A 17576-nucleotide genomic window follows, 5' to 3' on the forward strand; every position below is an offset into this window, starting at 1 on the left:
CAGCCCCGTGCGTTTCATGATGTATTCTGAGGCTGCTGCAGCATTCATTAGCCTCCATTCGGACAACACAGTGTGCCTTTATAAAGCTGGTCACAAGCAAACCCTCTTAACATGCTTGCCTTTCATGGGCTTGACTGCTACAAAGATCCCTGGCTGTCTGGTTGGCTGGGGCCCCGGGCCCATCTTGACACTTCTGGACAGCGAGTTACGCACACTGGACACTGCTGATAATGCCCTGGACATACAAATTTGCGAGGCTGCAGAGCACTCTACAGAGCTGGTTACAGCAGGTGCTGGGAATGTGTGTGTGTGGTCGGTGATGCTCATGAGGCGCAAGCTGACGATACAGGAGGAGCTGCAGCAGTACGGCGCTTTCACACACATGACCCTGGCTCCTCCACGAGCTGAAAAGCCCCACCGAGGCTTTTTTGCGAGCGGGCAGGCCGTGACAGTCGTTGACCTTGACGGCGGGAGGGTCCTGGAGCACAAGAAGGATCTTTGGTCATGGTTTGTATGGTAACATGTGATATACAATCAGAGGTTTCTGTCCCTCACACGTTATGAACATGTAAACATGTAACCGACTGGATCAATAAGAAATTAACATATTCAGCTTCGTTAATGTATCAGTTATGTTGTTTTCTCTTCTTTTTTTTCTTATTTTTTTCCAGTTTTGGCCTTTTCTCTCTGGAAAACGTTGAGGGACGACTGTGTCCATCAGATTTGCATACATGCTTCGGAAAATCATTCCAATGCTCTACATGTTTGACGTGTATTGTTCAACATCCAACACAAGTCAAACTTTGGACAGACTTTTGTCATCTTTTAGTGATTGAACAGCAAAATGTCTGTTTTCTGATGCACTTGAATGTATGTCACTATAAGGAAAGAGGGAACAAATAAAAAATATACACACTTGGTACTTATAACTAAGCTCAGAAACAGAAAGTAGTTGTGCAAAATTTGGTATGAATCTGAATCTGTGAACAGCGCCTACTTTAAACTGCAGCATTTTGGTAGTAACAGGTGGTGGTTTGAGGGGTGAAATGTATTCTCACGCCTTCATTTTGTCATGTTTTGGCATTTGAACGTTTTATTTGGGGTTCTCTGTTTTTTTTTTTTTTGTTTGTTTTTTTAAATTGGGCTTATTTCGGGAGTGGTCAGACCAAGAAGTAAATATACATTAAAGCTTGGGGAGTTTTTTGCGGGGCTTGAGATAACGAAGCAATGTGATGTAATGATATCAACGCTTTCTAATTCACGGCTTGCACATGTCATGCAAGATTGAAACAAGGAAATAGCACTTCACTGTAAAAGGGGTGGTGTATATAGTGTAACTGTAACATATTGTATATTTAAAAAAAAAAATCAGTTATGACAGTGCTGCTGTATTTGATTGGAATAGATTGATCATTTGTATCCAATTAATTATTGAATGACTGTTTATGGTGGAGGATGACATCTTTCAGGCTGCTGAAATGCACTACTGAGTACAATTTTTAACTTGTTTTTTGTTTGTTTTCAGCAATATCACCGCAATGGCATACTGCTCTCAGCTGGACTGTTTGATTATTTCTTCCCAAGAGCTGGCTATAACAGTATGGGGTCCTGATTGGGAACCACGTGTGGCTTTTTTAGGACACAATGGTAACATTATGACTGAAGTGCTCCATGTTTCTATTTCGGCCTCCTCATTGATTTACTTCATTTTTTGGTCTGCTTTCTGTTTGTTCCTTTTTGCTTAGATATGGTGAACTCCCTGTTCTACTGCTCTGAAATAAACGTCTTGGTATCCTCCTCAGTGGATTGTACAATCCGTATCTGGAATGTGGAGGAGTGTGAGGCAGTCGATTGTGTTCAGACAGAACAGAAAAGACCTCCGCTTTACATAAGAGGCACAAAAAAAGGAGACACCTTCTTCTCTTTTTCGCGCCAGGGGATGGACTTGTGGGCTGTCAGAAATTTGTACACCCTTCACCATCAACTTGGGAGAGAAGATGCCCCTGTGAGACACATCGCAGTCTCACAGTTGCCTGCTCCTTACCCCACACGAGTCCTCTGCATCAGCGGAGACTGTAATGTCACTCTTTTGGCTGAAGAAACAGGGTCAGTGTTGACTTCTTTCAAGGCAATGGAAAGAATTTTATGTGCCGACTACTGCCTGCACAAGGAGATTCTGTTGGTTTTAACAGAGGCAGGTACAGTGCTGCAAACCAACACACTCTCTAATCCAATCACTGTGATGCAAGAATGGAAAGGCATAGGCCAGGGACCCTGGCAGCGCACAGACCACATGACCAAAAAACATGCCAAGAACCTGCCCGTTCCTGGCCTGGCCTGCTGCCTGGTGCTTTACAGTTGTGTAGCTGACACACAGAAAGCTTTAGAGGAATGGCAAAGTTTACAGGAGGGGAGAGGTTGCAGTCACAGGAAGTACATAGAGCTCGATGATGCCAAGAATAAGTGAGGGATTTTATTTCAAAGTTTAAAAATCATGGTGCTGGAGGAGCTTCGTTTCCTCAAATCTGATAATAGTTCTGTGTTTGAACAGATTTTTGATTATCATTGGCCAAAATGGAGGCTGTGTGAGTGTTCTGAAATCAGATAACGGGAAGGTCTTGCTCAGAACGCAGGCACACAACGGCCAGAGAGTCACATCAATGCAGGCGTGCCCTGAGAACCACTGCCTCCTAACCTCAGGTAAATCCCAACTTCATTGATTAATCTGTTTGAAGAGTTTCAGTTAGGATTCAGAGTGCATCATAGCACAGAAACTGCACTGCTGAAAGTTACCAATGATCTCCTCTTAGCCTCTGATAGCGGACTTGTGTCTGTGCTTGTCCTGTTGGATCTCAGTGCTGCATTTGATACGGTCGATCACAGTATCTTATTACACAGACTTGAACATGTTATTGGGATTAAAGGAACTGCATTAGGCTGGTTTAAATCATATTTATCTGATAGATTTCAGTTTGTTCTTGTAAATGAAGAATCTTCCTCACACACCAGAGTAAGTCTGGAGTTCCCCAGGGTTCTGTGCTTGGACCGATTCTTTTTACTTTATACATGCTTCCATTAGGTAACATTATTAGACAGCATGGCATAAATTTCCATTGCTATACTGATGATACTCAGCTGTACTTATCTATAAAACCAGATGAACCCAGTAGGTTGGTCAGACTACAAGCATGTCTTAAAGACATAAAGACCTGGATGACTCAGAACTGTCTGCTTCTAAATTCAGACAAAACTGAAGTCGTTATCTTTGGACCTGAGCGTTTCAGGGAGAAATTGTCTAGCTATATAGTTACTCTAGATGGTATTTCCTTGGCTTCTAGTTCTACAGTGAGGAACCTTGGAGTTATTTTTGACCAGAACTTATCATTTGACTCGCATATAAAACAGGTTTCTAGGACTGCCTTCTTTCACCTTCGTAATATTGTTAAAATCAGGAACATCCTGTCTCAGAGTGATGCAGAAAAACTAATTCATGCATTTGTTACTTCAAGATTGGACTACTGTAATTCTTTATTATTGGGCTGTCCCACATATTCTCTGAAAAGCCTTCAGTTGATCCAAAATGCTGCAGCCAGAGTTTTGACGAGAACTAACAGGAGAGATCATATTTCTCCAGTTTTAGCTTCTCTTCATTGGCTCCCTGTTAAATTCAGAATAGAATTTAAGATTCTTCTCCTTACATATAAAGCTCTTAATGACCGAGCTCCATCATATCTTAAAGATCTCATTATAAGATATTTTCTTAACAGAGCACTTCGTTCCCAAACTGCAGGTTTACTTGAGGTTCCCAGAGTTTCTAAAAGTAGAATGGGAGGCAGAGCCTTCAGTTATCAGGCCCCTCTATTGTGGAATAAGCTGCCAGTAAATGTCCGGGAAGCAGACACCCTTTCCACTTTTAAGACCAGGCTTAAAACTTTCCTTTTTGATAAAGCTTATAGTTAGGGATGGCTCAGGTGATCCTGAAACATCCCATAGTTAAGCTGCTATAGGCCTAGACTGCTGGGGGGGCCTCATCTGTCACACCTTTCCTCACTTTACTCTCTTTATGTATATGTGATATTATTGTGGTCATTAACTTGTGTTTCCCTGTTCCAACAGATATCCTTTGAATGGTGTTACAGTGCCGCCGCCACGGCGGCCCCCTCCCACCTCCCCCCTCCCCCCTCCCCCCCTTTCTGTCTTCTCAAACCCCAGCTGGTCGAGGCGGATGGCCACCCTTCCTGAGTCTGGTTCTGCCAGAGGTTTCTTCCTGTTAAAAGGGAGTCGTTTCTCTCCACAGTCGCCTCAGGCACGCTCAGGCCGGGAGATTGGACCGAAAAACAAAAAGTTTTCAGTGCAATCTGTTGGTTTTCTTAGCTAGGAAATTGTTTTTTGAATTGGCTCTATATGAACGAATTGGATTATTTTATGAATTATGATTATTATTAATTAATTGAATTCCAATTGGCTTGAATTGGACTTACTATCTAAGTGCCTTGAGATGACATTTGTTGTATTTGGCGCTATATAAATAAAAATGAATTGAATTGAATTGAATTGAATTGCCTTTGGTGTGCTTGTCAGTGATGATTCGATGATTTCTTTCCAATCTTCAAGGCGAGGACTTGACGGTGGTCGTGTGGAGAGTCTACCCCTACGTTGAGGAGTGTCTGAGCCAACAAATGAGCCTGCAGTGTGATCAACCTCAAGTCTATCTAGCAACACTGGGGTCACAGCTCGCCTTGACCTTTCAAGAGCTCAGCAGTGGCTCCTACAGACTAAAGCTCTTCAACCTGCTCGACCAAACAGATTATCAGCCCAGGGAAGGACATTCAGACCACTTCACAGGTCAAACAGACAATTTTCTTTAACTGTTAAACTACTGATGGGAACTTTGCAGTTTTGAGTGACTTTGCTCGCTCTCTTTTCTTGCAGGACTTTGTGGGATTCCAGAACTGATGGTGTTTGCTTCCAGCAGTCTGGATAAGACACTGTGTTTCTGGAATGAGGAGAATCAGCTCATCAGGTTGGAGTTCATTACCTGACTCTGATCACCTGCACCTCCAGCTCAGTTTGATATATTTCAGAGAGCACAGGTTAACCCTGTAATCCCTCCAGGACTCTGCAGCTTCAAGCTGTGCCTCAGTGTCTTGCCTACAGTCGATTTGGAGGACAGCTGTACCTGGGTATCAGAGGGGATCTGTACAAGATGAGGTTTACAAAGTTTCTGCCACACAACTACAGAGAAAGGGTACAATTATATGTTATTTTATGACATCCTTTTTTATGATTATTATGACTTAATTTTAATGGTTCTTTATTTCTTGTTCATTTACAGCTCCATTGCACTCATGGTGCTGAGCTTCTTCCTGATACGCCTATTCCTGTGGATAAAGAAACATACAGCCAAACAAAGTAAGGTTGATTCAACATACACATTGAGTGAAACATAATGCCAAGGTTCTTAATAAGATATTAAGGATCTTAATATCCTGTGTTCTAGCACGTCTAAAGATGAGGAAGAGATGTTACAAGCAATCGCCAACAATCGGGTATTGATTGGAGGCATGAAACAGCAGGTTTGTGTACAATGATGGAACTTGACAGTGTATTTACTGAAAATTGCACATTGATTTGACCTTATCATTATTATTATTGAGGCCTGGCTTGTGCCATTTTCACCAGTTTTTCTTTTTTTTCCAGGAGAGCTTAGTGACTACAAACATGGACCTGGAGGCACTCTTTCAAAGCAGTGTGAAATGCCGAAAAGAGAAACCTCCCAGCACGAAGCAAACCAAGAAAGAGGCCTTCGATCGCTACATGAATATAATCTATGGATTGCCACTCATTAATAAGGTCCATATTACACTCTCTTACTTGTGTGTCCACAGCATTTTCAACAAAATACAGAATTTGTCCGATAAACTTCCAAGTCAGATGATTATTTTTTTAAGCTTTCCTTTTACAGATTGTCCCAGAGGTCATCTTTAGAGATCACCTTTTCATCCGGCGGATTGATTTATTTCATCAGTCGTCTAATTTTCTTTTACAGATTGAAGTAGAGGACATCTTTGATCCGGCAAAATACTCTGTGTGCCCTGAAACAAAATACGTTAGGCCTCGCAACCTTCCCAGAATAAAACAGGACGTCCGCCCTCGACGTAAAGAGGAAATTCCTGTAAACGTGGAGAAAAAGAAGGTACAAACTGTCGGCGGGATAAGTGCTGTGTACTCTCAGGATCTCTGTTTTCTGCTGAATTTAGAGTTTTACTAAAACTATGTTAGATGCCGTTGTTTGTTGCCTGTTATCGAGTATGTCATGGAGGAAAGTTTTGATCTGACCGTACAACTGCAGAAAAGAAAGCCCCCAAAGACCCCCACAAAAGTCCTGTCACCACCTGTTGAGAAAGTGACCCCAGAAAAACCTGTCATCGTGAAGAAGCCTGTCCGGGTTAAGAAGAAAGAAGAGGTATGAGTATCTCCTGTCTTAACTGAAAAAGAAACAAAAAAAAAACCATCACTAAAGATGGAGCTCTGATTTCTGTCTGACTTGTTCCTGTAGCCTGTAGCAGAGATCATAAAGCCAGTAGAGCAACCAAAACCCAGAACTCCCATTCCACCTCGACCCGGGACTCCGACTCCGACTCCAACTCCACCACCGCCGCGGGAACCCTCCCCTGAAGTGCCGACATTCCTCAAACAGTTTGCAGAGATGGGATGGTTTAGAGACTTGTACCCTGATAAAAAGGTAGCATATTGCAAAATATCAATAATCTTAGCGATAAACACGGTTAAAGTTTGGATGTTGAGGTGTTTGTCTGTGTGTGTGCAGAGTATCCCTGACAACCCGTCTGCTGAGGACTTCTCCCGACAGCTGCTGAACTATCTACAAACCTGCTGCACAACATCCAAGATAAAGATCCTCGGTGCGATCAGGGCCCTGCACCAGCAGGGACTCCTACACAACACAGACGAGCTTTATGGAGGCCTCATCGACTCTTTACAAACATTTGCACGACCACACATGGTACTGTTGGATCCAGATTGTCACAGTGCAGCTAAAGAAATGGACTGTGAGGTTATGATTAACTTTACGTGTGTTTCAGTCGCCTGTGGAACGCATCGTGCTTACCGAGATGCTGAATCTGTTGGTGCATCTGAAATCTGAGATCAGTTACAATCTTATGATGAAGCTCCTAACTCTTCTAGCCTATAAAGAGCTGGACCTCCGGTGAGGCTCTTCATGTTTGATTATTGGTATCAATCAAACTGATTTTTCAAGGCGAAGGTGTGTATCATGCCGTGGTTTCATTGATAGGAAACCAGCACTGCGTCTGCTGGGAGCAATAGGTGTTCACAAGGCTGAGCAGTGGTTGTGGCCCGAGTTGGAAAGCTGGGAGTCAGAGCTGGAGGACCAGTCTAACACCTGGGAGAGCCTCCATGGCAAAGCAGATTGTTGGTTGGAGTTGTGGATCTCCAAATTCAAAGTTAATATCACATATCAGATGCAGATGAGAGCTTCTCACAGTGTTGCTGACTGCCTGTCATAAGTAATTAACTGCCTCCCCTTCTTTCATTTCCATGCAACTAGAAACATAACCGACATCTGGACATCGGGAATTCCCCTGCCTTCACCATGGTGGACGTGCTCAATTATTTCTGCAGTGTGCAAAAAGAGGAGCACAGAAAGGCCGCATGTGTTTGTGTTGTACCTGCCAGCCGCAAGGACACAGTGATCTTATCTCTGCGTGACTGGTATGTAAAAGTCATACTTGTTTACTATGGTGGCTTTTCTGTGATCTTATCCATTGTTATATTTTCAATTCTTTTAGTACTTTCAAACCAATCCTTCGTCTGGGAGAGACATACAGCATGAGCAGAATACGCAGGCCACCAGGTAAGAAGTCGCTATATTTCAGCTGAGACTTTGGATCAAATGGGACACCTTGCTTGTACAAATAAACATTTAATGTGAATCTTTGCCATTTAGGTATCATCCTTCCCCCCCTGCATAAACGTCCCTTCCTCATGCACTTTCCTAATTTCATAACTCTGCCACTACCTCGAGTCACCCTGCGCCCCTTTCACATCTACTCAGAGGAGGACAGGCGGAGGGCCTCGGTTCGGCGCTACTTCATTCAGCAGCAGTCTTTGGTAGAGTACTACAGGCGATGCCTTAAACGCTAGTCTGTAAGAATCCCACCAACACCCGATGAGCCTTCCCTCTAACAGCCTTCCCTTTGAAACCATTTTCAACAATTAAATGACTCTTTAAACACTGCTGGATGACTGGATGATTTATTTGGTGACTTTCAGCGTACTAATGCATTTCTGTGGCACACAGAGGGCTGAATGATGCTGGTGAATGAATGCAGGAGTTCTGAACATTTCATAACAAACATTCAAAGAATAAGAGTAAAATACTGAATACATTTCATATAAAATATTCTGAAGTTAAAATTATTCCATATCAAAGGAAATGTGTAGATTCTGTTGTTGGTATGTAGTATTGGCATGTAATATCTGCTCAGACACTGCAGCACAGAAAATATTACTGACAGTTTTGGATTTTTGTATCCAGCCTGGTAACCTGATATTTAAGCACTAAAAAGCAGCAGTGACTCATATGCAACACAGTCAAAAGGTAAATTTATATAAGTAGTGTAGCAGCTTCTGACTGAGTGGCAGCTCATCCCCTCCGGTCCATTTGAGTGTAACCAGACCAACCTGCCTATTTTTATGAGTCACCCTTCAATATATTGATTTCATGTTTCCAACATTTACACGCGTGTTGATTTGGTGGCCAAGTGGCTTTCCCGCATGGCACCTATGTGCATTAACTCATATTTTGGAAACTGATGGAGGTATATGTTGCACTGATTTCATTTTCATGTTGTAACAAAAAATAGAAAATAAACTTAACTGGTTGAATTCTTCACAAGTGACTGATTGTGATCAAGAAAAGTTATTATGTGGCAGTGTGATTGTCAGGTTTTATGTGCATTGCTCCGCTACATCAATGTGTGGACTAAAAAGACCTCTTGACCTCTGCTCTAATCCACCAAGTCTTTATCGTAATTGAGCAGGTCACAGGTGAGGAAGAGGTCGGGGCGTCTGCTTTCTATCAGCACCCTGTTGAGCTGGCTGCTGGTCATGTTTATGTCTGTGGCTTCATCCAGAGGCCAGTCCAACAACTGAGCACTGGAGGGCAGGTCGGGAAGACCCGGCTGGTAGTCCTCCAGGGGGTTAGGGTAGAGTAACTGTCGTAAGGAGGGCATTCTCACTGCCATTCGCACCAGGTCCATGAGGCCCGCCATGGAAAGTGGGTTCAGAGCCAAAGCCAGGCTCTTAAGGGCCCAGCAGCCCCCCAGTGAGGGCAACAAGAGACCCAGCAGGCTATCAGTCAGACCGCAGCCACTTAGGGAGAGGTGCTGCAGGCTGCTGGAAGCCTGGGAGAGAAGGCGGCGAATCGAGGTCAGGGTGTTGGCATCCAGGCGGTTTTCACTTAAATCCAGCTGCTGCAGTGTGGGGGCATGATGGCTGCAGGACAGATAGGCGAGGTCAGCTGGACTCAGGCTCAAATAGGGCAGCTCTAGGATCTCCAGAGGCTGAGGCAGTGAGCTGGAACAAAAGAAGGAGCAAATGTTTAAACAGTACTCACAATTTACGCTCTTCCTTGACTATCATAACTAAAGATGATATTTTGTTTTATTGTAACAATTTCTTTAAGGGAGATGAATTTTGTACTTGGTTAAAAATGCAGCTTTTTCAGCAAGAACCTTTTCACATTTTCAAGGCCTGGACAGCAACTGGCACCTATCACATAACACTCATATAATGGAGGAACAAGTCGTACCTGAGCAACACACGCAGTTGTCCAGGCAGCCGCAGAGCGGTGAGGCTGAGCCGTCGCAGTTCTTGCAGGTGTGCCAGCCCCTGAGACAGGTCCCTCAGTGCATCTTCCTGTCCAAGGTGGTCTCGGCGAAAGTCCAGGTTACAGTAATGCAGGCGAAGGGAGTTCAGAGCAGGGAAGCTGGAAAGCAGCGGCAACAGCTCAGCCAAGCCAGGCACCCCGAGGCTGCTGTAGCGAATGTCGACGCCCAGAAGACCCCTGGATGGCAGCAGCTCAAGCAAGGTCCTGATACTCGACACGGAAATCTCTTCCACGCGCAGGTATCTGCACTGAAGCTTCAGGGGTCCTGGTGAGCTCAGAGCCACACGAGCACGCTCCCAAGATCGAGCGTTGACGAAAAGATCAGCTCTTACATGCACCATCACATCAATATCTACCACTTTTTCTTCTACTTCCCTTTTACTGCCTCCTAAACCTGCTGCTGCCACCCCTCTTTTTCTCTCCATCTCCATCCTCCTCCTGACTCCTTTAATCAGCTCCTCCTCACTTGCAGGACCTGAAGATGCAGTCCCGTCTCTGTTATTGCCCGTCTCGTCATCGCTAAGTTCCTCTGGCCCCTTCCTCTGTCCCCTCTCTCTCTTTAAGTCCCTTTCTCTTTCAAGAGCTGAGAACCGTTTCCTCTCCCGGTCTGCTTCTTTCCTCTGTGCCCTCTGTGCTCCAGCTCTGGCCTGAACGACCATGGTGCAGAGGGCTACGGTCAGAGACCAGCCTCCCATCGAGTCTCCCATTCCTCCCTCCTCTCCCTGCAGTCCAGAGAGGTCCAGCACCTGCAGGGCACACCTGGACAAGAAGTAAAGCACTCAGAAACAATCCTTATATTTCAGATCATAGAAATAAGGGTTTTCCTGTGTTTCAGTAAATATTTAGTCTTTAGTCTAAATCTAATCCCCTTTTAAGAGGTTAGAATAATTGTTTCACATTTATGATGGTCGGTTTCAGGGACAATGAGACATCATAAAATGTCTCCAAAAAAAAAAGATGAACTTTAACGTCTTTTCATACCTTTGGTCTGTCAATCCTCTGACAACCGCAAGTAACAAAGCCTGGATACTGAGTCGATTTGGCACAGTTTGCCCCCGTTTCCTCCGTCCTCCAACTCGCAGGGCGCGTTCAGGCCACCGCTGCACCAGCTCGCCCACAGCCAGCGGTCTACAGCTGGCGAAGGCGGCCTCCAGCAGCGGTCTGTACAGCTCCCTAGGCACCCATCTTAACCAGCTGGGGGACGAGCTGTGGTCACTCACCACCTCTCTGGCACAAAGGTTCACCAAGGAAAGGACCATTTCAGCTCAGAGCACAACGAGCTCTCAAAATTAGGAGATTTCGTGAAGCAGAGTTAACACACCTGAGGAGTTAGCTAGCTCAGCTAAAGTAGCTCCAACACTAAGATTAGCTTTATGACAGCAATTTGATGCAGCCTTGTAAAGCACAAAAAAAGATTTACAACCTCACCCGATAGCTACCGCGATTAATAACAGAAAATAACCGAAAGCTCTTTAGCGAATACATATTTAGAGCCAGTGGATCGTGTTGGCTCACTGAGCCTGCAGCAGCTGCTAGGGGAGTGTTTACAATTTACACCGACGCATGCAAGTGACGTAGAACGCACAGACTAGACGTCGCTATTGTCCTTCGTCTTCTTTTACTTCATTAATTTTCGCTTTTCAGACCCGTGGGACGTACATAATATGGACAAACTGTAGTAAAAATAACTATTAAGGCCTTGGATTTAGTTATCGGCAACTTATAAGTCAACATGATGTTTTGGACATAGAAATACAATATATGTTAAAAAAAAAAGAAGCAAAAAGGCCCATATGATTTTCATACATCAAAATAGACAAAAGTACACATCTACGCATATAAAAGATATATACACTCTCACACACAACAACACACACACATACACAGTATGTTAAATTAAGCAGTGGCCCTCGACCTTTAACCTTCACTTGGCTATGCGGATATAATGTTCTTTGAAAAACGGATGGACTTTTCTGGGACCTCTTGTTCTGCTTTCATACACATTATGAAAAAATGATGCAGCTCTTTCTCTGAAGTACGAGATGGAACAAGAACACCCTTATAACAAGTAAATGTTGTGCATCTAAAAGTTCAGAAGTATCATAAGCGAAACAGGATGATTTATAAATACTAATTTTGTAATAAGCAAGATACATCTAATCTTGTGGAGCTGATTTTATGGTATTGTTTTATGGGAACTGTAACTGTATTATTGAAGTAAATACTCATACTGATTGTGAAACAAAATAGACAAGTTATATTTCATGAGATTATCCAATATTTCTTCATAACAAAGGTGCATATTGTGCAGTTCAGTTTCACTTTCTTTCAAATAAATTACTCTAAAAAAAAATAGATCTTTCATCAACTACAAGCCTTATATTTTCTTACTGCAGGAAAGACGAAATTTAGGATGAGGATGAGAAACAGCTGTAGACTTTTTTTGTTTGCTTGTTTGTTTCTTTCCTTGCCTGCATGTTTCTCAGAATGTGTGAAAACTTGTAAATAGTTTGTCAAGCTAGTGATGAAAGAGTCTAGAACGTGACACCATTCGTGTCTCACTGTACCGTACAAATGAATCACACCCCTGACCTGCAGTTTTAAGGCATGAGAATGAAAAATACACTTAATTCTGTATTGCACAACTGTATATGACAGTCTGAGCATTTACATTTAAAATCCATTTAACTTTATTTATTCATTCATACACATGGCATGGGCTGCATGTTGGGTGTGGTGGTTAGGACCGTCATCCCTCAGAAAGAGGGTTCCTGGATAAAATAAGCCGTGTTTGTCTCTATGTGGCCCTGTGATGGACTGACGACCTGTCCAGGGTGCCCAATGACAGCTGGGATAGGCGTTGGACCCCGAGTTCGAATAAGCGGGTATAGAAAATGGATGGATGGACTTTCATAGCGTATAAAACCCACCTTCCATGATGCTGTGTGCATATGAATTACAAGAAGTACATTCAGGACCCTCTCTACAATTTCAGCAGGTTTGTAGCACCAACTTTGCATCAAATAAACTCCTGTAATTGTCCACGAGCGGCTGAAAAAGTTGAGAAAAAAAAAGGTAAAAACGCATGTATACCCAAAGACACAACAGAAAGCAAGAAGAATATATTTTAACTTTGGTTGTTCTTACTGATGTGAAAGAGAAAAGGAGGATCAACCACTAGATGGTGCTAAATAATCAAGTATCAAATACACATTCTCAAACAGCATCATTACACGCCTGTTAATCCTCATTTTATTTACAAAAATATATAAAACAGACACATGGTTAAAGCACAAAGAATCAGGAGTTAGAGAATTGGTGGCATTATTTAGCTGTGGGTTGTTTTCTTCTCCATGCATGGTTGATAATCTGTTAATCATATAGTCCAAGCAGCAGCTGGTTCAGAAGAAACTATAAAACATCATGTTTCCTCCAAGGCCACAACTAAACTCAGCAGAATTCTGTTTGGCATTGTTAAGTCTCATTATGATGAGGATAATCGTCATCATAATTTTGAACCTTGTGAGTGTATTACAACCATGTAGGAAATATAATGTTATGCAGCTAACTCGGGTTTTAAAGGACTTTTTCACCCCGTAGCTGATGTTTTGTTTGTAAATGAAATCACTTTCCTTTATTCAGAGAGCCTGAGGGACAACTTTCAAAGAGGGTAAAACCACAAATTGCTTTTGATTTACTGGCAAAACTCTGTTTCTCTCTCTCACACACACACAACAGAAACGTGCCTCGATTGCTGCTATCTGTCTCTTTACTATTGCAGAGATATTAACTTCTGCGGGTTCTCTGTGTTGTTTCTTTGTAATAAACAAGATTAGTTTATTTCTCCTGAATTCAGGAATGAATTGTAAGATTTGACTTGGGAGAAATAAAACCAACATGCTCACAAGTCAGACTGGCAGCAAATCAGAAAGAATGTTTTTGTCCATTTTCTTTCTCTTTTTTTCATTTTTTCTTTTTGTCTGTTGTGTTTGTTCCGTTGTTTTTGTTTTAGGAAAAATTATAAATGAAACCATCTGTAACAATACAGCTGCATGCTGCAGTATATCAGTTTCATCTCCTCTCAGCTCAATATTTTGGTTCACCATCATACTTTTGTGGTGCTTACTGAACAAATTTTGATCCTTGCAGCCTTGGCTGCTTATCTGCTTATCATTTAATTTAACATGAAATTCCTCCTGCAGTCCATATAACCTAATTAAAATAGAAAAATCAGCCGTTGGACATCCTGTACCGCCCTGATTTCCCTACAGTCACTCAGAATCAGAGTTATTCATTTATTGACTGCTGCTCTCTGCTCCGAGATAACTACATTGCCATCGCTGATTTGCTTGCCAAAAAAGTTTCTTCAGTTTCTTACATGTGCTTTGCAGCAAATGCAATTAAGACACTTGTTATGTTAAGTAACTGTCAGATGAAACCCCTTTGTATACATTTGGCACTTTCATTTGCATTGTGGATGTTTTACGACCTCCCCCGGTCTCACATTCTACTATCCATATCTGACCAGTAAGGGATGTTTTCTATTGTTGTTATGTATAAAAGACCTCTAAGTATGGTCCAGATCACAAAAGAGACCATATAGAATGTCTTAGCCACAAATGTGCAAAGATATGAATTATGTTTAATTCTACAGGAGCAGAACAATTACAGTAAAGCTCTTGCAGATCTATTTGCCTTTTGTTTCAGGTTTTATCCGTGTGCAGTGCTTCACTTGCAGTCTTGAATAGATGCCAGACTTTTTCATTTTGTCCCCAGAAGCAGCAGTGCTAATGGTGCTGCAGAGTGAGTGCCTAACCTTTCTGTCCCCAAACAGTGTAAATGCATTAAATTCACTGTATTGAGTACTGAACGTTATGACTGTACACAAATGATGGATTTCATGTTACGCATCCTGCCTTTGTAGAAACTAAAAGGTTGTGTTATTTACTCAACAGAAAAAGATAATTTTCTTGTCGGAAGCAAAGGGAAAGATGCAAACACTCTTCCTTTCTTTTTAAATGAACTAAAACCCATGCAGTAAATGTAGAAGTACTGGGAAAGTGGATTGTTGCTTTTATGAAATGTTTTTCATGAATGTTTATCAATTCAATATATGCTTTAATTAGGGGACAAAAATACTTTCAGTACATATTTCAAGGAGATCAGCATTTTAGTGCCTTTACAAAATGTTACTAAATCATATCTGACTGCCTCCCTGATGGCTCAAGTTTTGACAAATACTGCAGCTAGGGTGGCAAAACTGATGATTGTAAACCGGAAGCAGATCATGTCTTACTGTATCTCAGATTTTGCATAAGCAGAGCCAGATGAACTTGTTGGGCCACCCTGGGGTAAAAAGATTTGCTGTTGGGGCACTTTGTAACCCCCCATGTGCCCCCCTTGGTACAGTTAATATGTTTAGGGACCCTTTTGCCAAATGGAAAAGCAGCAACAGTTGCAGCAACATTCATTTAGAAATGTCCACTGTTCTAATAACAAAATCCCTGATTGTTCAACATTGATTGATTGCCTCTTGAAGAATAGTAACTTATTTTGAGCACATAATCAGAGCCAGAGTGGACCAAAAATTGATCCCTGAGGGACACAACAGGACTGTATTAAATCTACTGAGTTTTTTTTCTTTCTCAGACAAAAGAATCTTAATTTAAAGTTATAGCTTTCCCCACAAGAACAAACTTTCCCATTCAACATGGATTTAGTTGTGAATATGTTTAAGCCATCTCTGCCTGTATAATGTTAGTCAGGGCCATTCTGTATTTTCTCTGATAATCGGCAGGTCTATGGGTGGACAAGATAAAAACAATTTCATGAAAGCAGATGTGAGCCCACACTAATTGTTTGTCGGCCCATTTGTCTACAAGCCCTGACATTTACTTAAACAAAAGGTTGGTATGAGAAGGACTTGTCCCGATGAAAGCATCCGATTTCGTCAAATGCTCCATGAATACATGCCCTTAACTCAGCTTATTATTTACACGGATACATGACTGTCATGGTCAACCATACTTCCAACTTCCCCTCATAATTTCTATGTAACTACACATGAAAAAGATATCAGCGGCTATTTTCAATTCATCATATTCAAAATCATATTTTTAAGCCTAAAGTTGAGTAAAATACTGAGGGCTTAATATCAGTTTTTATAATCTGTCCAGAGTGCTATTTTAGAGTGAAGGAAATGCCTGCAGATTCTCATCAGATTTTCATCTTTTTGTTATAAAACATTCCCATCTGTTTGACTTTGTCATTAATCAAGATCATTGTAATAACTCTGCACTAGTGATTTCATTTGAGAGTAAGAAAAGAAAATGTTCAGAAGCAGCAGTGTTAAACATTGTAAGATGTATGTTTATAAGATAAAGATATATAGAGATATATTTGTTAAAGTATTCTCAATACTAAAAAATATTTTTTAGCAGGTGCTAAGATTTTATTTGCCATAAAGAACGCCTGATGAGAAAATAAAACTCCTGTTTCATCTCAACCATACAGGAATAAAGCCTCTTTCTCTGCTTAGGAAGCAATACTTGAGAAATAAACAGCAATATGGGCCTATCAGGAGGAACTGCATTTCAAACTTAAGCTGTTCAGTTTAAACAATAAACACATTAAGGGTAACTTGTAATGCAGTTCACTTACTAAATGTTTGAATGCAAGCTACAATAAGGCTTGAGCATCCATGGCTCTTAACAAGGGATGTTTACCAACAGCTATGCTTTGGCATATCTATTTGCTTTTTGTGGCTAAATTAATTCATAGGTGGTTTATTGAATTATCATATAGTTATAGATACACTTTGTGTCATAAATTCTGATGTCAGTGATGTGGAGAGACATGTTTTCAACCAAAAACAGCAGCTTAGTGCAGTCCATCACTTCAGATTAGCTGTGCACCCATTCTGCGGGTGTTTATGTGACATGTAATTAAGTAACTGGGGCAAAATTCAAGTACAGCTGCATTTGAGTGGTGTCTGAAATGCACCAGTAGCTGTCTGCCAAGGTCCATTTGTGAATCCTCTATATAGTGAATATTTTATTATGAGTGAGTGTGCAATTCAAACACAGCTCTTGAATGTTATGCCTCTCTGAAGCACTGCTGATCTTCTAGTGGCCTTGCATTGATGATGTATGGGTGGTGCTTGGGTGTAATTGTCTCAACTTGTCCACACCTGTGAGGGTGTTGATTACCTCTCTGGTGTTGCTTGACCTCACACTCATGGCTACTTTTTCTTTTCAAATTTATTCCTTCGAGATTACTGTAAAATACATTTTGTCGATATAAAACTCTTTTGGACTTTTGTGCCAAGGTGAAACTTTGGGACTATTCCTACAGGGTGAGTTAAGGTTGCGTTCAAATGTTCAGTTGGATTGAGCAAACTCTCTTTAATTTGTGTTTCAGCTGGTAGCTGCGCTGGACTTCTGTCAGAGCTATGGCACACTCCATCAGTATATCAGAAGTAAAATCCAGCTGCTTACAGCATCTTTTAATATGCAAAAAAGTATTTTCAACCGGTCCCAAAGTCTGATAACCTGCAGGTTTTCAGCTCATAGATTCCCTGCAAGTTCTCAGACTTGTTGGTATTTTGGTAAAATGCCTCTTCACAAAGGACAGGTGGCAGGATTGG

At 41.8% G+C, this 17576-nt stretch overlaps 2 protein-coding genes across 2 annotated transcripts; one reads left to right on the top strand and one right to left on the bottom strand.

Moving 5' to 3' along the window:
• Nucleotides 1–1747: 1747 nt before the first annotated feature.
• On the top strand, nt 1748–8184 carry wdr97 (WD repeat domain 97). The gene is made up of 17 exons (XM_075453102.1): nt 1748–2463; nt 2552–2700; nt 4615–4845; nt 4933–5023; nt 5116–5248; nt 5336–5412; nt 5501–5576; nt 5701–5853; nt 6050–6196; nt 6353–6466; nt 6560–6745; nt 6830–7024; nt 7104–7228; nt 7316–7484; nt 7589–7752; nt 7830–7894; nt 7988–8184. Exons 1-17 carry the CDS (start codon nt 1748–1750, stop codon nt 8182–8184), a joined length of 2988 nt encoding a protein of 995 aa, XP_075309217.1.
• LOC142369757 (leucine-rich repeat-containing protein 14) lies at nt 8006–11472 on the bottom strand. The gene is made up of 3 exons (XM_075452121.1): nt 10913–11472; nt 9854–10690; nt 8006–9618 (listed from the first exon to the last, which is right to left on the bottom strand). The coding sequence occupies exons 1-3, from the start codon at nt 11188–11190 to the stop codon at nt 9051–9053; spliced, it is 1683 nt and encodes a 560-aa protein (XP_075308236.1). The 5' UTR covers nt 11191–11472; the 3' UTR covers nt 8006–9050.
• Between the last annotated feature and the right edge of the window lie 6104 nt (nt 11473–17576).

Source organism: Odontesthes bonariensis, chromosome 20 (assembly GCF_027942865.1).
Source record: "Odontesthes bonariensis isolate fOdoBon6 chromosome 20, fOdoBon6.hap1, whole genome shotgun sequence".
NCBI classification, from domain to species: domain Eukaryota; kingdom Metazoa; phylum Chordata; class Actinopteri; order Atheriniformes; family Atherinopsidae; genus Odontesthes; species Odontesthes bonariensis.